Source organism: Cyprinus carpio, chromosome A24 (genome assembly GCF_018340385.1).
Source record: "Cyprinus carpio isolate SPL01 chromosome A24, ASM1834038v1, whole genome shotgun sequence".
In the NCBI taxonomy this organism is placed as follows: Eukaryota; Metazoa; Chordata; class Actinopteri; order Cypriniformes; family Cyprinidae; genus Cyprinus; species Cyprinus carpio.
Window position 1 is genome coordinate 7,636,020 of NC_056595.1, and position 23,755 is coordinate 7,659,774.

The 23,755-nt window shown below is 37.8% G+C and overlaps 1 protein-coding gene across 1 annotated transcript; it reads right to left on the reverse strand.

Moving 5' to 3' along the window:
- Nucleotides 1–2,399: 2,399 nt before the first annotated feature.
- On the reverse strand, nt 2,400–22,483 carry LOC109075474 (eukaryotic translation elongation factor 1 epsilon-1-like). Its single transcript, XM_042714139.1, has 4 exons — nt 22,329–22,483; nt 19,947–20,144; nt 11,930–12,025; nt 2,400–3,813 (listed from the first exon to the last, which is right to left on the reverse strand). Exons 1-4 carry the CDS (start codon nt 22,410–22,412, stop codon nt 3,670–3,672), a joined length of 522 nt encoding a protein of 173 aa, XP_042570073.1. The 5' UTR covers nt 22,413–22,483; the 3' UTR covers nt 2,400–3,669.
- Between the last annotated feature and the right edge of the window lie 1,272 nt (nt 22,484–23,755).

The following is a 23,755-nucleotide window of genomic DNA, read 5'->3' on the forward strand; positions in this document are numbered from 1 at the left end:
GTCTGTAGCAGTGCCAATGATGCAAGCCTGTTACGTTCTAGAAGAACCAGGAATCACTGTTGTTCTGTTACATGACTCAACTTTACAGAAGTACTGCACAGTTGTCATGCTGTATACCTGTTGCCATGAACCGCAGTGTAATCATGAGGCGTTCACCGACGGAGATACAATCGTGGTAGTTTGTGTTTTGCCTTTGGATGATCGGACTGATGAGTTCATTCAACATGTGGAACTGAACAGGAAAAAGACAAGCAAAATTTTTTACATCTGAGATTTTAGCTATCTCTAGCTCTTGACAAAGGCTCAGGGAAGCCACTTGAGCTTGTCGCTGTAGTATCTAAGATTTCACCCATTTAGTGTGGTTCCTCTGAATTTTATACCTCCTATTCCTCTTTTCTTCTTCTACAATAGCAAGATCAAGTGCTGAGAATGCCAGTGCCACTTGCAGATTATCAGACATATTTGCACAAGTGAATCCCTCTGTGGTGAGCGAAAAAGTACTGTGAAAATGGTATGCAAACTGCAAGGCAAATTAATTGGCAAAATTCAACGAATGAGCAGAACGCAAATAAGGCTGTAGTACTCGAGTCCTGACTCGAGACATTTTTCTATTGTCTCGGACTTGTCTCAGACTCGTTAGTGTTTGCACTCGGACTTGACTCAGACTTGGTCATTGGACTCGCCAAATGTCCAGCAAAATTAGTTTTTCTCCTTCAAAACAAAAACACATTTGCATGTTGGTCCTGAAAACGTGTGGAAAACACTAGGCGTGCCACTTTCTCCTTTTTTCCAAAGCACTCTGTAGCCTGCGCTCCCATGGCATCTGCCATTGCTAGGTAACATGACCTGCTCTTCATGAAGACGCAGAAGTTTCAGCAAAGAATAAATGGATTTCCAGCACTAAAAATCCCTTGCAGTAGCTCTGCTAATAAATTCATTTAAAAAATGGCTATCCTTTTACAACTATGATCAGCTGTTTCTCCATCTTGGCTTAGCTTTCAATTTTGTGATGGGAAAGAGTGAAGCTGATTCGTTGATTCTTGTCACATGACCAGCGGTGCACTTGCTGCGTTCTGAAAAGTTTAGATGTTTCTAATTTAATTTTCTACCTGTTAGATTGTGTTTTATTAACTTCTACACCTACACCAGCTTTAAACTTACCCTTTACAATAATGAAATACTAATAAATGTTGTACAGTATGACAAAAATTATGCTGTATTTATGTGCACGTGCCCAGTAGAGCCAAATGTATTCCTTCTAGCCTTAACCGCATGCATGTGTCATATCCATAGACTGTATAAAAACAGCTTGGCGTGTGTGTGTGCTGCGCCAAGGCATCAGTCATATTAATTTTTGACCACAGACATTATGTCAGCAAACAGCAGCATTATAAAGTAAATAAAATGTAAATAAAGTACATAAAAAATGATTTGACCCTACAGCTCCAAACTCAGTCCTAGAGGGCCGGTCTCCTTTAGAGTTTAGCTCAAACTCTAATTAAACACACTTGAACCAGCTAATCAAACTCTTACTAGACACACTAGAAACTTCCAGATAGGTGTGTTAAGGCCAGTTGGAGCTAAACTCTAAAGGGTATTGGCCCTCCAGGATCTAGTTTGGAGACCCCTGTCCTACAGAGTTGTTACTGATCATTACAAATAATAATGTAAAATAATTTTCTTAGAATAGGAGATATGCTGTCTCTCGCATCACATACATTATCAGTAGTTAAGAATATGGTCTTGAAGAGGATCCTTTTTTTTCTCTCATTTGAACTCTGGTCTTGTCTTGGACTCGACAAAGCTGGACTTGACTACAGATCTAAGTGCAAATGAATTAAATAAGTCCACCCATGAAGAGTGAATTGCCTCTAACTCTGCATAAGGACAAAGGCCCAAAAATAATTGGAGTGTCCTATACCTCTTGCTGTGGATCTTTCGTGACTTAAAACATCTTTCATCTTCTTCAACTTTGTGCTAAAGCAACAGTGACCCCATGACACCTGAACTGATGTTTGAAAATGTGGAAAAAATCTGTTAAAATCTCCTTAAAGACCTCCATTCAGAAACAACTGCTACATGTGGTTTGGTCATCTTTTGTGGACGTGAAAGAGGCGATAAATTTCATTTTGATGAGGGAAGCCCCTTTTAGATTAGCCGCCCAATTAAATCTGGAGACAGAAATAAACAGGCAGACAGAGACTCCACTGTGGTTATCTCCATTATCTGGTCACAAGGCCTGTTATGATGACTGCAATTTTTCTCTCGCTTCTTAAGTTTGCTATTCCACAAACACACATTGCTTTGTTCCGCTGCGTTTCCTCTATGAACACACTGAATGTCAGATGGAAATTCTTTGAATTCTGCAAAAAATGGGATGTGTCATATATCCAGATGGAGGACTCATAAAAAGGACACTGATAGTTCTGGTTTCTTTTTTTTTATTTATTTATTGGCACAGGACAACATTGTGTTGACAACACAAACTTGAGCTTGAAAACAGCACACATTTCATAAAAGTAGCTTACAGGAAAGGAAGTATAATAAAAAGAAAAAAGGGACCTTTCTGTCATCATATGCACAGCAGATAAGTAAACGTGCAAAAACACATCTCCCTTTCATAAGAAGAGGATTTTCCACCATAAAGGCTATGGACAGAGCAGCTCCAAACCAGATTGGCCACATGTTGTGTTGCATGAAGCACTCGGTTTCCCAAAAGATGTTTTGAGTCAACCTTTTATGATCAATGAAGCTACTATGTTGTCAGGAACAAGTCTCCTGGAACTGGAAAGGTATTTTTTTGTTTTGAACCTTTTATAAAAATGCTTTAATTTTGTACCGTGAAAATGCTACTTCTACAAGATCTTCTACAAGAATGCCTATTTCAAAGCCATTTTGAAAACCTTTGACACAGCCAGTGATTTATATAACACAGAAGCGGATTAAGCAGTTGAGCACTTTAAGTGTCTAAAGAAATTCACAGCTATGACAGAAGGGGATTTTGAGGAGAATTACACATTGGTTGTGGATGGAGTGAAAAGCACAAGAAAACCAGAACACACCAGTGCTGTCTGTGCGGCTACAGCTGGTAGTCTGCCCACTGCCCCAGAGCAAGAACATGACATCCTGTCAAACACCAGACTACTGCCCACACCAGCGCCAAGGAGAAAGAGGCGAATGGCAGAAAAAAATGCCAAATGAGGAAAGAAATTTTTGGCTTGATGTAAGGGATATCCTTATTATCTTAAGTAATGAGTAACTTATCTAAAAAAGCTATTAATATATTTACTTGTTTCACATTCAGGTTATTATTCAAATCAACTGCTTTTCCATTAGTAAAAGTTTTATTTTAACCACAGCCACTATTCTTATTGTTCATGCTCTGGTACTCCAATACACATAATTTGAATAAACCTTCCACAAACTGCATTCATTCTAAACACACATATTAAATAACACTACTAATGGACATAAACTAGCTCACACACGCACCAAAAAAAAAAAAAAAAAAAAAAAGGGAAAAGACCTGCTTTACTCGCCCTGACTGTTTGGGTTAATGTCAGGGTTGTGGTGCAATACAATGGGACAGCTCTGTGTGTCTGTTGAGCATTGATATTGTGACCTTAAGGTATGGATTATTTGACAACCCACAATATGTTATCGAGGTTTTCAGTGGTTACCACTAGGGTAAACTCTGTTCCTCAAAACCACCACAGGAGGCAAATGGTGTCGTACACCTGGATAGTGCTGGATATGATCAAACCACCTGGTGACATTCAGATATCGCTCTTTCTCCTGTATAGCCAATTCCACCTATAACAAAAAGTAAGGGCAAACATGAGACGGTGAACATTAAATGTAAAAATAAATGTGCATAACAGTAAAGAGACATCCAGTACAGTGTCTACAAAAAGCACTTGCTTGCTTAGGCATTATTTATTCATTTTTTAGAGTGTTTATCTAAAGTAAGATGATATTGACATATATATATATATATATATATATATATATATATATATATATATATATATATATATATATATAGAGCATCTTATAGAAGTATGCAATGCAATAAAAAAAAAAATCTTAAAGTGTTAAAATTTAAGACAAAATTAAAAGAATAAAATAAAATAGAAAATAGCTAATAAAATAGACGTCTATGGGCCTTTCACACTGACAGCAAAACAAAAGAGTAAAGCGAACTGATGCTTTCACCAAACGTGAAATGATGGATCACCTTCAGCTTATTCATGCCTGCACAATAGGAGGCGTTGACTGAGACTGCATTTTTAGTTTTTCTCACAACATCTACATTGATTTCTCCTGAAGTTACAGTCAGGGATCCAAACAAAAAAATCAATTAAGGAGCCATTGGCTCCTACAAGAAAGAAAGAAAAAAAAACCTTTTATTTTATTATTAGTATTGCTACTATTTTACATTTTAACATTTCAATCATACTGTCGTGTTTATGTCTCATCTTTTCTTGACTTTATTAGCATTTTAATCCATCCTGTAGATGACCTGGGAACTAAGGTTCACTTAAAATGGGAACTAAATGTCTTTTTACAGTCACAAAGAATTGTTCATCATCTGTACCAATTTTATGGCCGAGTATCACTCGGCCACTGAGTGTATGTTGGGCTTCTCCTGCATCCTGTAAATGTTGTCATACACTCTTAAAGATAAAGGTGCTTTACGGTGCCATAGAATAACCTTTTTTGTCTGAATGGTTTCATAAAAAACCTTTAACATCTGAAGAACCTACATTTCACAAAAGTTTCTTTGTGGCGAAAGAAGGTTCTTCAGATTATAAAAAGTTGAGAAAGAGATGGTTCTTTAAAGAACCTTTGACTGAATGGTTCTTTGTGGAACCAAAAATGGTTCTGTGAAAAACCTTTCAGGGACCTTTATTTTTAAGACTGTAGCCTGTTTTTCACACTTTCAGTCTGTTTTTCTTAATTAGTAAAATTCAGTTTTATAGGAGGAGTTGAATCATGTAGACACAAGGTTAAGTAAAAATATTAAAATGCAATAGCGCATAAATATAGCAAAAAGCTCCTATTTATAGTTATTTTCTAGTTGACTGATGAGCTTATGGACACCAAATGGTTATTCTGAGGTAAATGTAGGTCTATTTTACGTTGCATTGTTTACAAGCTTTACACGTTTTCAGCAGTTTGAAACCCTGAATGAGCTTTTGCACAAGACATTTCAGTGAGTTGAACTGTAGGCTCTCTTATAAAATAGCCTACCTTTTGATGTTAATTAATGTTTATTATGTACTATAGTAGTAAAGAGAAAGATTAAATGGGTTCACTTGCCGCTGAACTGAGGCACTAAAGCGATTGTGCCTGCCGCATTAAAGAGCACCAAATAACTGTAGTTACTGTTTGTATTTCGTTATGAATTTTGAATAATTTTAAAGCTGATACTTTGTTTATTAAAAAGTAAAAAAGCACAAAGCTTTTTGCGATTACTGGACGGCAAGTGCGCTTCAAATAATGAAGTCCACGCATTTACAGAACACAGCATAGACCTAAGAACTTGTTAAAAAAAAATACATATTATTAATGATTATAAATGAGAATTTGTAACAATATTGCCAATATCCACACTGCTGTAGTTTGCTCAAGTTTTTCACAAAATAGACTGCTTTTGTACACTTTCACTTCACACGTCTCCGTAATTTCGATCTCTCTCGTGCTGCACAGCTAAGCTGCGTTTATCAGGTGTGTGTCAGCGTCTCAGTTTAATACGTGAACATAGCAAATGATGCGATTGCAAAACAATCAGGAAAAAAACTTAACTCGCAATTTAATATTTTTGGTCGCAAATGTGACCGTTTTAGTCGCAGACATGTATTTTTGCATATATAAATAACCATTTTATGCATATTGTATTATTGAACACAGTGAAATAGCATTTATTTGACCGAAATTAGGAATCGTCAGCCAGCTGGATATTTTTATGCCAGTGAATGTTTACCAAGGAATGGGATGCTACCCGCTGGGAAACTGTTGGATATTGACTAAATATCTTCCAAGGGAACTTCAAACTGCATTCTCTAGGGGTTGCTATGGGGAGCGCCTTCAGTGTGACTGGTGTCTGAAGCATACATCTAAACATGAAAATAACATTGGCCAGCGACGTCATCACCCGGTGCAACCACAGTATAAAAGGGTGCCGGGAGAACACGTCATCCTCTTCTTCGTTTTCAAGAACTGTTTTGTTTGAAGCGTGCATTTCCGGTAAGAACAATTACTCTTCTTTACCCAGGACCCTCTGCTGCTTAGACATGGAGGAAAATGAGCTTGTGGGGATCGCAGATGGATCTGGCTGAGGAGTTAAAAAAGGGTCTTTTGCTGGATGACAATGGGTCTTTTGCTGGATGACAATGCTTTTTCCTCTTATATCGTCTGATCGCTAGTGCTCTGCTGGCTCAAAGCCAGGGTGAGCAGATGTCGTCAGATGAGGACGAAGAAGTCGAGACTGAGTCCTCCCAATCCTCCTGTCCCTCGTATGATAAGCTGCTTGAGGTTATGGATTGCGCCATGCGGAAATGGGCCAAGAAATGGCCACCTTGACAAGCGTTTTCTTTCTTGCCATAGGCCTCCAGCTCAGGTGAGCCTTCCATTCCTTCCCGATCTCCATGTGGAGGTCGAGAAGGCTTGGAAAATTCCATTCTCATCCTGCATCTACAGATTCCAGCATACTAGTTATGTCAACATAGAGGGGATGCATGAGAATGGTTATGAAAATATGCCCTCTGTTGAAGAGACGCTGGCCTGCTATCTCTCTATGGAGGACACATCTTCTCTTAAGGCTCCCTCCCTGCCGTCCAAACTCCGTAAGGATACATCTCGTTTGAATGGCAGGGCATACGTGGCCGCAGGTCAGGCTGCAGCCTCATTGCACACCATGGTGGTGCTTCAGGCTTATCAGGCTGATCTGCCGACAGACCTGCATAAAGGCCAGGGTCTATCCCCTGATGTCCATCCCCGGTGGTGGCTGAGTTGCATCACACCACAGATCTTGATCTCTGTGCCACTAAGCAGGCCACCACTGCCATTGCCAGATCCATGGCGGCCATGGTCGTTACGGAGAAACATCTGTGGGAGAATCTGGTGGCTATCGGGTCGAAAGAGAAGGGCTTTCTTCTTGATGTGCCAGTTTCCCCTTCTGGGCTTTTCGGCACTTCTGTTGAGACGGAGGTCGAGAAGTTTAAAGAGGCCAAGACACGCTCGGCTGCCTTTAAATCCTTCATTCCACGAAGGTCCAGGTCTGAGCCCGAACATCAAAGGGGTCCTGGCCCATCTCGATCTAAGGATCAAAACTTGACATGTAAACTCTGCTGATCACTGATTGGGCAGAGAGAATCGTCACTACCTGCGTCACTGAACTTAAGACACAGAGACACAACAGAAGCGCTAGATTTAAATCAGCACTGCCAGCGAAGGATCGAAAATAACTGTTTTGAACGAGCGCAACCAAAAATGGCTGTTTCGTTACCTGTTGAGGAAGTACAGATGTTCCTCTCGTTGACAGCATATGAGTGGATCCAGCGAGAGATTGATGGGGCGATGCGGAATGAAAAAAGTTTTTCAGAAGTCACGGCAGTAGAGGTGGCGCAAATTATAACGACATGTGAATTATCCCACCCACTCTAAAGAGGTACTAAACTACAGTGGAAATGCAAACTGAGCCGAGCCGAGCTGTGCCGAGTTGTACCACGCTGTGGAAATGAGCCATAAGGGTGTCAGGCAAGATTTAAGGGAGGTAATCCAGACTAGGTCTTGTCAACGCTCTCGTCTAGACTAGAGTAAAACCTTAGCCATCTACTCACCTCCCTCTGAGAGTATTACATATGCTCTCATCTTCCTCCCCATAAAGGGTTAGTTCACCCAAAAATGAAAATTATCCCATAAATTACTCACCCTCAAGTCATTCTAGGTGTATATGGCTTTCTTCTTTCAGATGAATCCAGTCAGAGTTATATTAAAATTTGTCTTTGATCTTTTTAGGTGTTTAATGCCACGCAGCAGGTGTTGCAGTGCATCAGTCCAAAAGAAGTGAAATAAAAGGCGCCCATCCATAAAAAAAAGTGTCTCACATGGCTCCAGGGGTTGAACAAAGGCCTCCTTTAGTGAATCAATGCATTTTTGTAAGAAAAATATCTATATTCAAAACGTAATAATCACATTAATGTAGCTTGTGCCAACAGTTGTACACGGAAGCAGCTCTGGGCTGATGACATATGAGGTTGGCGTTGCGCATGCGCCGGTGAGTCTCATGTAAACCAATGTTTGTTAACAGGAGCAAAGGAAGCAAAGTTTCCTTACTTTAGCAAAGGAAAACCAGTTTCCTCTTGGCTTATATCGAAATCCTCCGACATTCTTCTTTACAAATCCTCGTTTTGTACTTCTAATTAGTGACTTTGTTTTATTTTGATCTCTCCCATGCTTCCGCATTCATCACTTCTGAGCGGCGCATGCACAAAGCCGACCTCATAAGTTATCTGCCCAAAACTGCTCCCGTGTACAACAGTGTGTACAAAAATGCATTGTTCGCTAAAGGAGGACTTTGTTCACCCCCCGAAGCAGTGTGAGACACTTTTTTTTAATGAATGGGCGCTTTTTATTTCACTTCTTTTGGACTGAAGCACAGAAACACCCACTGAGTGCCATGAAACAGCTGGAAAGATCAAAGACAGTTTTTAATATAACTCCGATTGAATTTGTCTGAAAGAAGAAAGTCATATACACCTAGGATGACTTGAGGGTGAGTAATTTATGGGATATTTTTCATTTTTTGGTGAACTAACCCTTTAATTCCCCTGAAAAGCTTTCCTCCTGACTGAGGTTAGGTAGGAGCCTCCTGCGCTTGCATTACAGTCTCTTATGCTGGACCTATGATGTTTTGGCTAGTTTCTATGTCTCATAGAACTACCTGCTGATGGTCTGGACCTCAGTGCTCTTCGGACTTCGCCTCCAGCCTATATCCATGAGCCTGAGTCATGCACGGGAGCCATGGTTGGTGAGTACGATCCATTTCATTTACTCTACTGCTAGTTCTTGTGTATTCGATACTAGCCTTTCTCTGCAGCGCTACTCTGACCTGTTCTGTTTGCTGACTTTTAGGTTTGACCCACCTGCCAAGTCAGGACTTCCTGCTGTTGACCGATTATAGTGATAGTGGACTCATTGGTTCTGGATCCAGGCTGGTGATAGCCCTCATATTAGGGTTGGACACGCAGCCTGGGCTTCTGCAGAAGCCTCCCACCATGAGGTCCCCAGTATAACGCTGCAACCTCAGGACCTGTGGTCTTTCTCACAGGCTAGTACTCTTCTGAGTATATGCTTCGTGACATGCTTCCTATCCTACAGCCCAGGGGGTGCTACTCATTTCTCACCCTGATGGGTCTCCCCAGATTTGAGTCATTCCTTAACCGTCATGCACGTTCTCTGAGCTAGAACTCCTCTTGCTGAGGCACTGAGGAGATCAATGCTCCATAGACGGTCAGGCCTGTGGGTCCTCTCTGTCACTCTGCCCTTTTGGTTGAATCAGTAATCGCTCCTCTGGGCTTGAGTACACTGCGTTCCCTGAGGTAGAGGGATTTGTGTTTCTGGGGAAACTCCTCTTGTACACTTCTGCTCTGAAGAGCAGTAAGCTCTATACGCTTGAATGGTTATTGGGTCACGCCATTTCTTCAGATTCTATCGGGTCTGGGTATATAGGACCCATGCTCTCTATCGAGATAGAGAGCAGGAGACTGTGTCCAGCTGCACCAGTGGACTGTCTCTAATTGGGCCCTGCTGGGTTGCCCCTTCTAATGTCAAGCTGAGAAGTGCTCCCCTCACAGTGAGGGTTAACTATAGCCCCTTTCACACTGCACGTCGGACCCGGCAAATTGCCGGAACATTGCCGGGTGAACTTCTGTGTGAAAGCAAACACGTCCCGGGATTGATTCAGGGATTGAACCCGGGTCGGGACCTAGTAACATTGTCGGGTTCAGTCCCAGAACGAGCGCTGTGTGAACAAAAGCCAGATCTAATGCCGTGTCGTGGTGAGGCGTTATCGCGCGACTCTTTTAGCGGGAGTTTTGACGGCAGATCAACGTTCGTGATGATACAAATATGTGCTAACTGTAAGGAGAGTTAGTTCCTCACTTTCTGCGCTGAAGCTGAGATCGTTCACCAGCTTCAGTGAAAGTTAACGTGCCTAGTGTTTTCGACTCGTACATTACACGTCACATCCTGATATCACGCGTGTCTTCACGGGACCTTTACGGGTTGTGTGTGAATGCACGCACATATTCCGGGTAATCACTGGCAATGTGAAAGTGCAAAATCTAGCGACCCGGGTACAAATGCCAGGACACATTACCCGTGTATTTGCCAGAATCACAGTGTGAAAGGGACTTACGAGTCGCTTCCTTTGGGGCAACTCCCATGGCTATGGAAGAGTTGGTACTTAGTGCTCGCCGTGGTTTCTGGCATGTACTCCCCTCAGTATGGCGGCATGGGTATAACATTCCCCATAGCGACCCCTAGAGGACGCAGTTCAAAGTCCCTTGAAAGGGAATGTCTCAGGCTACTTATGTAACCATGGTTCCCTGAGAAGGGAACGAGACACTGCGTCCTCTAGTTCTCTTGCCATGCTTCGGACATAAGCTTCAGACGAAGAAGCAGATGACTTGTTCTCAAAGCGCCCTTTTAAACTGTGGTCGCACCAGGTGATGATGTCACAGGCTGTCGCCGGCCAGTGTTATTGTCGTGTTTAGATGTATGCTTCAGACACCGGTCACACTGAAGGCGTTCCCCATAGCAACCCCTAGAAGACGCAGTGTCTCATTCCCTTCTCAGGGAACCATGGTTACATATGTAACCTGAGATGTTTCTGATAGCATTTGAAGGCAGCATAAAATCTAGTTGGATGGCTTGTTTCATCTTGGGGCGACCGAAGAAAAAAAAAAGGAAAAAAAAAAAAGAAAAAAAAAAGGCAGACTAGTTGAAAAAAAAAAAATCTTACTTTGTCACGCCTAGATTGATCATGCATGGTGTAAATAGGTCCACAGGGATCTACTTTTTTGAATCAAGAAAATCATCACATCGTACATTTGCGATGCTTAATTGCACTCGGTGTGAAAAGTCTTTTTCTTGGAAATTCTTTTTTGTCACAGTGATGCAACTGGTTATACAACTCACATACATAAATAAGCAAAAAGTAGTCAATGGCTTTTAATTGACTATAGTATAAATAAACTTTCTGGCCATCAGACTAAACGCCATGTTTGTCAAAAGCCAAACACTGTGCATCATACAGCAAAATGGGGAAATCTAATAACACTTGAAGAATGGTGAATACAAATATGTTATTGTGAGTTTAATAAGGGTAGTAAATTTTCCAGACATTTGTATTTACTTTTACATGAAAACAACAACAACAAAAAAATCTGCTGATCACTTTCAAAAGTCAAACAAGTTCCTCTGCAGTTCAATGTTGCACAATATAAAAAAATGAATCATGAAGGGGTGAATCATTTTTATTTTGTTATAATTATTTTTTAAGAAACTCTGTCTAACTGACCTTATCTTTAAAAGATTTAAACCAAGTGACATACTAATGCCTTCTGGGAAATTACAACTCTCTGTCAGTCATTTAGTCAGTCAATTACAAACACTGACATGAAGAGATGTGATCTTCTCTTTCCTTTCCCTCTAATACTCATTTAATCCCTTTCTTCCTTTCTCAATGGGCTCCTTCAGGCTCTTTAAACTTCCTTGGCTGCTGTCCTGGGAAATGACATCATTATACGTCTCATCTTTTCTGCTGTGTCAGGTTTCTCCTGTGCTTTAAGCGTCTTACTGCTTTAATTGGGAGCTCTGCATCACTTCTCTCAAACCACTGAAGTTCACCGCTGGGACTTACAACAATGTGGTGAATTCCGTAATACATGAGGATGTCTGCCAGGGTGAAGACGTTCCCAGCAAGGTAAACTTTGTCCTCCAGGTACCGGTTAAGATCCTGCAAGGGAAGTATAAATGGATGTCACTCTGGGCCTGCTGTGCTGACAAAAATGGGAATTTTGGAGGGTTAATGGCACTTCTAAAGGCCATGCATAAGAATAAAGGAATAAATCTTTAGATGCATTCAACATGTTCAGACTGAAAGCTGGTATAATTACAAGGAAATTGTTTTGTGAATAGTTTAGCAGGATCACCAACATATAAAAGCATGGTTACTGTTAGAACACTGTTGTACCATTTACTGCAGTTTAAGAGATCACAGCAGCTGGCAGTTTAACAGGGCTCCAGACTGAGAATAAAATGACCACATACTACACTTGGTAGACTTTATAAGTAGAATTTGGTCAAATTTAAAATCCAATCACCACTAGTTTATTTACATCAGTATGTGGTTTATCAGATTCACCACAATGAGACATTTGTTAATTGAGTGTTTGAACCTCACGAGTAGGGATGTAACAATTCACTCAATTCACGATTCGATTCACGATTTTGATTTTCTCACTATTTTTATTATTTTTTTTTTTTTACAAAATGAGATTAAAGACATTATACAGTAAATGAAAAGGTGTCGTTTTATTAGGCTATTGGTGCACGTTTCTTTGTGAAATTTAAATATAATAAAACTAAGTTGAAATTTTAAAACAAACCCCAAATCAAACAAGTTACACGCATAAAATAAATATCTTAATATGAACAAACTAATGCTTTGTCTGTGCTCTTTCCATTTAAAATTAGAGGCAACCACTGGATTTTTTCATGAGCCAAACAAAGATGCAGCATACATGCAGCATGAGTAGTTTTTAATCTAAATTAGATTGTATAATTTTGAAATTTTAAGCAAAAACAGAATGGTCTGACTTTAGTTTTGTGAAACTATACTACATAAAACATATCTGAACGGAACAGCAGACGAGCTGAATGAGATACAGATTCACTCTATGACAGCAGGTGGCGTTTATGAACAGCAATGATACAGTGTTTCCTGGGTTACTGCTGTAAACAAAGCAGAGCTGCTTTTCTGAACATAACTTAAATATGCATTATTCAGAGGGAAGATGAAAAGAAAATACCACGCAAACTTTTCTAAAGATAGTCATTTCCCATTAGAGATACATTCATATAAATTCCTACTCCAATTGTATCACGATTTGTTTGAGATCTTAACCGATTTGAATAGTCACATATTTGAATTGATTTTCGACCGGCTCACAGTTAATTGTTACATTCCTACTCATGAGTGTTTCTTTCACTGCTATATGGCATCTTTGTTGTTTGATTTGCTCACCGTATGCAAAAACACACACAAAGTAACCCATGATGACTCAGTGGATCAGTCTTAAACTCCCTGTCCTGCAAGTTGTTTTTCTCCCTGTACTGCAAGTTATTTTATGTCTGATTTAAAATTAACGGAGAACCTGAGATGTTATCCTTAGTTTTCTATCTTAATATATTTCAAAATTTTATTTATTCCTGTAATGGCCAAGCTGAATTTTCAGGAGCCATCACTCCAGAATTCTGTGTGTCACATAATCCTTCAGAAATCACTCTAATATGCCGATTTGGTGCTTAAGAAAAATTGTGATTTTTAGTGGTTTTGATTTCACTCTTATTTGTTGATTTGTTGCTTTAGTATGATTTTTTTTGTAATTATAAACGTCTTTATGGTCACTTTTGATCAATTTAATCCATCCCTGCTGGATTAAGTAATAATTTCTTTAAAAAAATAAATTTACAGACCTCTAACTTTTGAACAGTAATATATAAATTAAACATTGGTGTATTTTATCATTGCTGTTACCACAATTTGATAAAAACAGTAAGGTTTACCACAGTTTACCATGGTTAAAAAAGGTCCATTCTGCATCAAGCTTAAGAACACTCACTTTCTGTGGTAAAACCATTACGTGTGGCTTTCTTGATCACTTTAAATGTAGCTCATCCAATCTGCTTTTAAAGCTGGAACCATCTGTATCATGAAAGGCCTCTTAAGAATGTAAGACCTTAAGGTTGGAGGTATTCAAATACTTCAGTGACCGTAAAATAAATGGTTACATTTTAGTATAGGGACCAATTCTCACTCTTTTTCTAGTTGCTTTTTAGCATTCATATAAGTAAAATATTGTTTATTAGAAATTAAAATACACCTTAAAATGCAGTGTGACCAAATTAATTGTAATATATTGTAGTATTAAGGGTGTCTGATTGATGGAGTGCAGGCATACAAGTGTGTGTGCTTGTCTGAGTGTGTGTAAAGACTGGCTCATCTGAACACTGTTCAGTGCCTCCATTAGCCCTCAAGACGCTGTGCTGTATTGTGCACAAGTGCTGAAGATGCTCCTTTCCCCTGAGACCCGAGCATCTGTGCGCGCACAGACACACACACACCACCCCCGCTGTAGTTCAACCTTGCTCTGTTCAAGGAAGAGTGGATGGACAGCCTACAGACACTATGTTGGACTATGTTGAATTATGAGATGTCAGCCAGGGGGTTTATATATTCTGTCTGAAATGAAGCTCAATATTGTGCACAGTTCTGCACACAATTATACCAAGTGATATGATTTCAGTACAGCAACTGCATACCATCGAGAATGAGCAACATTTTTCCTACATTTGGTTGGGGATAGTTCACCAAAAAATGAAAACTGTCATCATTTACTAACCTTCAAGTTGTTCAAAACCTATAGCACTTGCCTTCATCTTCAAAACACAAATTAAGATGTTTAATGAAAGACACGCATGTTTTTTTTTTTTTTTAATCTTATTTGATGTGCTCTATGGATGTGTCTTGATCAGTTTATACATGAATAATGCCTAAATGAAATCTGTTCCATCACATATAGCATATAACATATCGTCTCTTCAGAAGACTTGGATTAAACCACTTGATCCATATGGATTTTAAAATGTCTAGTAATTTTTTGAAGTTAAAAGTTTTGGTTGGTAGAAATCTATGACGTTTCATTTAAAATATCTCCATTTGTGTTTTAAAAATGAACAAAAGTCTTATGGGTTTTGAACAACATAAGGGTGAGTAAATGAGTGTGTGTGAACTATCTATCTGTTTAAGCCAGAGATGGCCAAACTTGGTCCTGAAGAGTTTAGCGCCAACCCAAGTCAAACACACCTGAACCAGCTAAGCAAAGCCTTACTAGGAATACTAGAAACTTCTAAGCAGGTGTGTTAAGGCAACTTAGCTAAAGCTAAACTCCGCAGGACTTTGGCCTTCCAGGACAGAGTCTAGGGCTGTGCAAAAAATCGAATGCGATTTTTATGCGCATCTCCTCAGTAAAGGCGCTCCTGTGATTAGTAGTATATCTCCAGCACGTGCGTTCAGATCAGGATTGCCAGGTTTTCAAAACAAAACCTGCCCAATTGCTTCTCAAAACTAGTCCAATCGCGTTTCTTTCCGGGCGATAAAATACACGTTTTTTGGCAGGGTTCCCTTGGTAATATTCACATTTTAGGGGCTAAATATCATGTTATTGGTATTGTGGTCGCTTCAACCCGCGAACATTAAAAACAACCACAGACTTGGCAACACTGGTTAGCATTTACTACACAGAGCCGTAATTCACTGACAACCTACACAAAATCGATTTTAAAATTGCAGGCGATTCTTTGTCGATTTTGAAAGCAATTTTGTGTAGCTTGTCGGTGGACTACGGCTCTGTGTAGTAAATGCCGCTCCACCTGAACTAGTGTTGCCAAGTCTGCGGTTGTTTTTCATGTCCGCGGGTTGAAGCGACCCCAATACCAATAACGTGATATTTAGCCCCTAAAATGCGAATTTTACCAAGGGAACCCTGCCAAAAAACTTATTTTTTTAACCCCGGGATGCAATTTTTATCGGGGAACCTCCTGGAAACATGATTGGGCTAGTTTTGGACTAGTTTTGAGAAGCAGCTGGGCAGGATCTGTTGTGAAAACCTGGCAACCCTGATCTTAACGCACGTGCTGGAGATATACTACTAATTACAGAAGCGTCTTTACTGATGAGATGCGCAGGAAAATCGCACACCCCTGATTTAAGCTGTACAGACAGTGGAAAAACCAGATATTAATTTTAAATTGGGCTTCAGTTTAGAATTGGGCTTTAATTTTAGTTGCCAAATTATAATATCGCTCAATATAGAAGATTCTGGCTCTAATGTCACCCACCTTAAAAGTTTTTATCTAAAAACAAAGCTCTCCCTTACAGTCAATTCAACCGTTTTTTATATTAAATACATCCATCGAGGATAAGCTTTATCATGGTCACTGTTAACTCCCCCTTGAGTCTTGTCATTACTCTGGTGTCTATTCCTGTCAGCTGCAGAAGTACTGTTTCCTCTGCTTTTAAATGTTGTGATCCTGCCTCATAGAGTGCTGAGAGTTGGTCAGACAGTGCGTGCCGTAGGCATTACCTCAGCCCTTCATTACTGCTTAAACTGCCACTATTAACCAGCGATCAGCAGCTCTCTGCACCAGTCCCATGCTTGGACAGCCCTTTGCCACACACTGACAGTTACTGCCGAGAGGCGTCTGTCCTGCTGAGTGCCTGTGTTAACGAGACTGCCTCTGACTGTCCACAGACAGACGTTTTCTACCTTTAATCCCTTCTGAACTGATTTCAAGACAGTGTGTGACCCCTGTTACCCTCAGCATGTCAATTAAAGTCCATCTGACAGACTGCATTGTGGATGATTCTGATCCAAACCTCCAATGCTATTATTGAGAAACCCCTGTCACCACATAGATGCTGAGTTTGGAATGGCGTGGTTTTCGGACACTCAACTGATTCAACAAGATGATGTCATGTTGATATGTTTTGATATGAAACAAAGTCTCAGATTTCAAATTCTGACAATTCTTTTACAATATTCAAATATTAAATGTCGTTTTGGCGCTGTTTAATGTGGAGTGACAGATCCCTGTTGCACCTCGGTTAGAAGCGTCAGTGCGAACTTATCATCTCTGCTTTAATAGCAGCCACAGCAAGAAATAAACACGAATGAACATCCAAAGGTATGTTAAAAGAGTACAACTTACCTGCCTCATGTAATCGCTCAATCAGTGTTTCAAATGCAGAAAGACAACTATATATAGAACTAAAATAACATATGTACGTCTTTGAAGCAAAAAAGTATGTTGAATGTAAGTATGTTATATATATATATATGTATTATATTTATATATTTCAAAAAAACAAAGAAAAACAAGTAGATAGAATAGAAAAAAATAGAAAGCTAGTGTTAGTATTTTTTAAATTAAAAGAGATAAATAGATAGGTTTTAGAAAATATCCAGTGAGTGGCAGTTTTGTTGATCCCAGAGGTCACAAGAGAATGGCCATCAAGCTGATAGAAAGACAACAGGAACTCAAATAACCACTCGTTACAAACGAGGTATGCAGAAGAGCATCACTCAACGCACAACACATCGGACCTTGTAGCAGATGGGCTACAGCAGCAGAAGACCACTACTGTCAGCTAAGAACAGGAAGCTAAGGCTACAATTAGCGGTGTGACGTTCAGCTCAATATTCCATTCTATGAATATGCATTCTGCTCATGTTCCGCTCATGCTCACCAGAAAAGCAAAGTCTGCTCAAATAACGCCTTCACAGGAAGCTTCTCTGTACTATATTAGTAAACTTATTTGCAATAGCGCTACTGTGCTGTAACATGGCAACACTGGTAATATGGCACTATACCCTCGTTCACTGAAGAAGAAAAAAAAAAAGAAAAAAAAAAAATTGTAACCAACACGAAGGGTATAGGGTATAGTGCCAAAAATCAGTGCAAATAGTTTTAATAAAGTTGAAATAGTTTCCACATATTTTAGGCTATGTTTACTCTGGTGAGTTTTTGTTTTAAAATGCATAGTTCAGACAGAATCATCATTTCTGTTGATTTTCCACTGTTTTACTGATGAGCAGCTGCTTCCAGTGCTGTCTGTCTGTGTTTTCTCTTCCATGATCACTGTTCTGACTCAGAGGAAGCTCATTTGCTGCTCATGTCAATCATATTACGCGTTTATAACCCACCCTGTCTCCAATGGCAAACGTCCATTACACTTCCGCATTCGTTTCTGTACATAAGAAACCCAGAAAACCTTTCCAACAGATGAGACATGAAGCTAATAAACACATAATTATGACAGTATATAATTTGTATGTGATTTTCATGAGATTCTGTCTATTTTCATAACAATATAGAATATTTAAATGAGAAAAGCTAAGCAGTAGATTAGGCCGATATAAAAGGCTACACATAACATATTTCAACAACATTATATGACCAAATTAAGACACATTAGATTGTGATCGGAAATTATAACAAACACTCAATGGTTGTTTTTGGTTGTGTGGTGTGGACGGAGATCTTTAACGCAGTGGAAACGCCAGCATGGACGAGGAACACTTTCATTTTAAAAAGCTGTTTTAAAACGAAAACGTACTAGTGTAAACATAGCCTTACATCTGCAGGGGGTCAGACGCTTTTACAAACTACAGCCTCCTGTGTAAGCCACGTCGCTGAGAGTCGGTCTGCGTCGTGTTCGACTTGACACGGTGCTGCACAGACCAATCGGTGTTTGACATCAAAGTACTGCGAGAGCAGACTGCTCCGTAAGCTTTCGATTCACTCTTGCAGTACTTTAATGTCTGTGCAGCACTGCACCAAATTGAACACAACTAACTTTAGTGTTTTTCCTTGATTAACCCCTTAGAATTTTTCACTTTTTTCGATACTCGATAGTATAGAGGCAATTCGGGTCAGTGCCTAAAAAGCATCAAACTTGATACCCAGCCCTATAGGCTAATGCAACTCTTCTTACACTTTCACTCTATGATGACTCATTTTTAAGATGAAATATACATTTAAACTTAGCTATATATAATTTAATATAATATATAACTATTATCCTAAGATGAAGCATACATTTTGTCCTAACTTAAGATGCTATATATATATATATATATATATATATATATATATATATATTATATATATATATATATATATATATGTTTTTTGTTTTTGTTTTTTTCCTTACATTATTTAGACCATCCAGAGAATGTGCTTTTTACGTACGTGTACTTTCAGTTGTTCCTATATTTTTGGGGAAATTTAGTATCAAATTTAGTAGTAAATTTTAGTATCAAAGATTTTAGTCAATCATGATTTGTTTGTGACAATGTTTGTATGCAGGTTTCACTCACAAATGAGAGCCAATGAGAGTTAAGAATCACACACACCAGAGGCATGTTCAAAAACAAGAAACAACCAGTTTTTCTGAGATCTTTCATATATCATCAAGTATGCTCAGATTTCAATTCAAATAATTTTTATGTCATTAGTTACAGCATTTATCTGTATAATTTTTTTTCTTACTGTGTATGTACAGTGATTCAATGAATTTCCATATTAACATAAGTATTATTTAAAGTCGCCATGAAACTGAAGTTGTGATAGTCTTTTGTTCCCCATTGTGACATATATCTGAGTGAAATATACGCTTGCTTCTTGAACAAAAAATGTAGGGTGGGACTTGATTTTGTCCATCAGGAAGTGCACGTCATCAGAGAAAAGATGTTACACAAGGCAGTAGTTATTTTGATTAAAGATTGCGAGGGCACATTAAGTAAAAAAAAAAAAAAGATGTTACACAAGGCAGTAGTTCATAAAAAATAAGTCAATTTTTATTTCAAAGTGACTGTAATATAAATATCTCACAATTCTTTCACATTCAATTTTTATGTCATCTGAAGCATTGTTAGACATAAAAGAGTGTAGTACAAATGTGTACCAAGCTGCAGGAGGTGAATCATATGGCCAGTTTATTATTATTATTATTATTAATTAATTATTTTGTATGTATTTATTTATTTATTTTTTTATGAGAACTGCTTAACCCCTAATCATTATCATCTTACCTTCAAAATAATGTTGATTTCTTCCTTAGAACAGTTATCTAGTCGTGTTATTCGATGTTCAAGCCATTGCTGGACCACAGCTCTCTGTTCAGCGCTGTCTCCTAGCAGCTCAGGTCTCTTAGCCTCACGGATCAGATGGGACGCTATAGTGACCAGACCAATCAATGCTGGTCCATTGTTGTTTTGGAGAACAGGGACCTACAAATGGATAAATAAATAAATGTAAAACAATCTACTTACATGATAAAAGTGATCAACAGGGGTATATCCATTCATTAAAATATGTCTGTAAGTCACAGCAATGCTCGAGGTGTGTAAAAAAAAAAAAAATGCTTAAGTCTAGCTTAAGAAATAAAAGGGGTCATATGATGCAATTTCAAGTTTTCCTTTCTCTTTGGGGTGTTACAAGATGTTCATGAATAGTCTCAAATCCAAAGTCCCTCCTAAGACACTTCGTTTAACACACCCCCACATGTCTTCATCACGATGTGGGAAGATTTGCATAACGCCGCCCAAATGTTCACACAAATAAGAAGGCATAACTTTTATTCTCGCTGTTGCCGTCGGCGCCATGTCGTGGAGACGCTGTTTCGTTGTGAAAGCAAAACTACTTTGTTTGGCCTTCCAAAAGAGGACACAACTAGATATTAGTGTTTAAGTTGTATCTACAACACTGTTCTAGAACAGTTCAACCCAAATATTCAGATGTGTGCAGCACATTTTATGGAGGACTGTTTCCTGATCTGCCGGCTGTTCTGACTCACAGTCTGTAACGTTTACATATGTAAAGGATTTGTCACTGATGATTCAAACGCAAGTTTTAAGCAGTGTAGAGTAGCACTTGTTGATTGTCGTTTCTCTGGATCACAAATGCAGACATGGTTTTATGTTTATGCGATGCAACGCAACATGTAAAAAGACAGTATAAGTCATTATAATCAGTAATTATGTCCCCACTGGATGCAACAAATGGCTTGTTTGTAATGGGTTTTATTGTTTTAGTCTTGTCGCGCTGGTGTTCTGACCGGGACACGCATCTGGATAGCTGGCCAATCAGAGCACACCTCTCTTTTCAGAACGATGAGCTTTGTAAAAAACAATATGTTTCAGAAAAGCAGGCATAAAGGGGAAAGAATAATGTACAGTATGTGGAATTTTTTTTAACCTTAAACCACATAAACACATTTCATTACACCAAATTCACAAAATAATGTTCTTTTTAGCAACATCATATGACCCATTTAATACAAACAAGGGTTTTTGGTTAGCATTTCATAAAATACATAAATTCAGGCTAATAAACTAATACTTAAGTTTGTACAGGTTTTTAGGCTGATGAAGAGATTTAGCAAACATTTCAGAATTTGCTAAATTACATTCATACTATGTTTAATGTTGACCGATCACACTCACAATTATCAATCCTAGGACTCAACCAGTCAAAATACACATTTTAATTTTACCATTGATATAATTAACATGAATATTATACATATCAAACCACCAATCACATCTCATGTCATTCTATTAGTTGCAACCATGGCTGCAGAGTTTTATAGTACATTTTTTTTTTCAAAATGTTTACCAAAAAACAAAACAACAACAACAAAAAAACATTATCTTAATTATTTATAAAATTAATTATTTATAAAATGCAGCTGTATATACAGGTATTGCATCATGTTTATTATTAGTATTATCAATGGTATTAATGCAAATATTAGTGTTTAGAGAACATGAAGTTCAAATCAAACTTCACATTTTCTCAAACATTTTCTCTTTGGAAACGCATCATATTACAAACTTCTAAGAGCCTTGAATACAACTGGTGGGTCTGAAAGCGCTCCTAACTTTTGTTAAATTTGTCTATTAACTGTTAATGCTGACTCAGGGGATGGGGGGGGTGTCCACGTGCAACAATACAAGTTAACTAAAATGGCCATGTAGTCTTTTTATAGTCTTGTGTTTTTATGTACATCTGTAAATCACCCGAGGTATTACATGTTCCGATCTTAAGTGATCTTATTTTTTATTTAGTTATTTTTTTGTCCACATGGTGTTGTCTCTTCAGTGCTCCAGATCACAGGTCACAGTAACACACATCTGTCAGTAAGGCTACAAATACTAACACACACGATCGCTCGTTTAAATAAATATTCATCATAATTCAAGAATTTATGGAATTTATGAAACAATCATGTCAAAATCCTGAAGAACTTGAAAATCTGAAATCTTAAATAATAAAAATGTGAAAACTACAATAAAAATTGATTTACACCATTCATTGATTCATACGATCTCGTATTACCACACACAAACGCGTCTTTAAAATGTATTACAGCCTCGTAATTCCAAATATATCACATTCATCGTTTGATTCACCTTTTTCCCTCCTTGCGTGCTGTATTTATTGGGCTTCTTCAATCCTAGAAATTTCTCCAACGAGCTCAGCTCCCTTAACGCCATCTTGCTCACACCGGAAACCAATCTGACACATAAAGCGATCGCTGATTGGTCGAGATCCTCCGGTCGCGCCTCTCTTACGTCATGATGGACAGATGTGTGCTGATATAGGCTACTGTGCAGAGTATTGTTTATATGGTAAATCTTATTCTTTACTTGCAGAATTTGTTTATCCAAAAATGTAAGTTCTCCTGCAAAAACAAAAAAGGCATTATATTGACACAATACGATTTTCTATGAAACAAAAGGTGATTAAAATGGTTACAATTTTATCATTTTTATATAAATTTGTATTTGTGCACAACACTCGTGTACAAATGTTTGTAACTTTTATTGTTTTTTGTTTTGTTTTGTTTTTTCCCAATCAAAATATAAATTAATAAATTGAACAAATCAATAAATTTATTTATTTATCTATAATACTACTACTACTACTACTACTACTACTAATACTACCTACTAATAATAATAATTAACCTTTTTTTTTTTTTTTTTTTTTTTTTTTTTTTGGTATATTCCTAAAGTAAGACCAGTCTCTTTCATTTATTACATTACTTTATTTGTATATGATTTATTTTAGCAGCCACTCAGCTTGGTGAATCTAAGTATTCTTTTGAAAACCAACTGCACTGTGCATTAACCACATTTTTAAATCACAGTTAAGATAATTTTTTTTTTAGCAATGAGCTGAATTTATTTTGAAAATTATGTCTTTAGAAACAACACAAAATTATATTATTCAAATTATATTATCCAGAATTGGACTAAGGGCTAAGTTTAAACAATGCCTCTCCCTCTATTAGCCACAAATAAATGTATGTTGATTCCAGGATTGAATTACCTCCTCAAAGTAAATGACCATAAATTATATATATTATATATATATATATATATATATATATTATATATATAATTATATTATATATATATACATATATATATAAACTATATTTTTTTTTTTTTTTTTTCATTATTCGCTAAATTGTTACAATGCATTTTGGTATTATCTTCTCAGTGAAGCATATAAGCATATACTGTATGAGGAGTTCAGATGCAAAAAAAACACTCTAAATGCAAAAGTGCTGTCTAAAATTTTCCTTCAAAATTAGCTTTTTTTTTTATCAAGTTCCTATATTTACATTCAGTTATTTATATATATATATATATATTTATATATATATATATAATATTTATTATATATTATATATTATATTATATTATATATATTTTATTTTTTATTTATTATTTATTTATTATTTTATTTTATTTTATTATTTTTTTACTTATGGACTGTTAAAATTAAAGCAGCAAACATCTTTGCATTTGTAGTTTATATATTTACTGAG

What these genes read in the sequence shown, in the direction of transcription:
- LOC109075474 (XM_042714139.1), bottom strand. Translation starts at nt 22,412, where the DNA reads ATGGCGTTAAGGGAGCTGAGCTCGTTGGAGAAATTTCTAGGATTGAAG. An exon ending in GCACGCAAGGAGGGAAAAAG is followed by an intron (nt 20,145 to 22,328) that starts GTGAATCAAACG and finishes ATCCATTTGTAG; the next exon opens with GTCCCTGTTCTCCAAAACAA. An exon ending in AAATCAACATTATTTTGAAG is followed by an intron (nt 12,026 to 19,946) that starts GTAAGATGATAA and finishes CTTCCCTTGCAG; the next exon opens with GATCTTAACCGGTACCTGGA.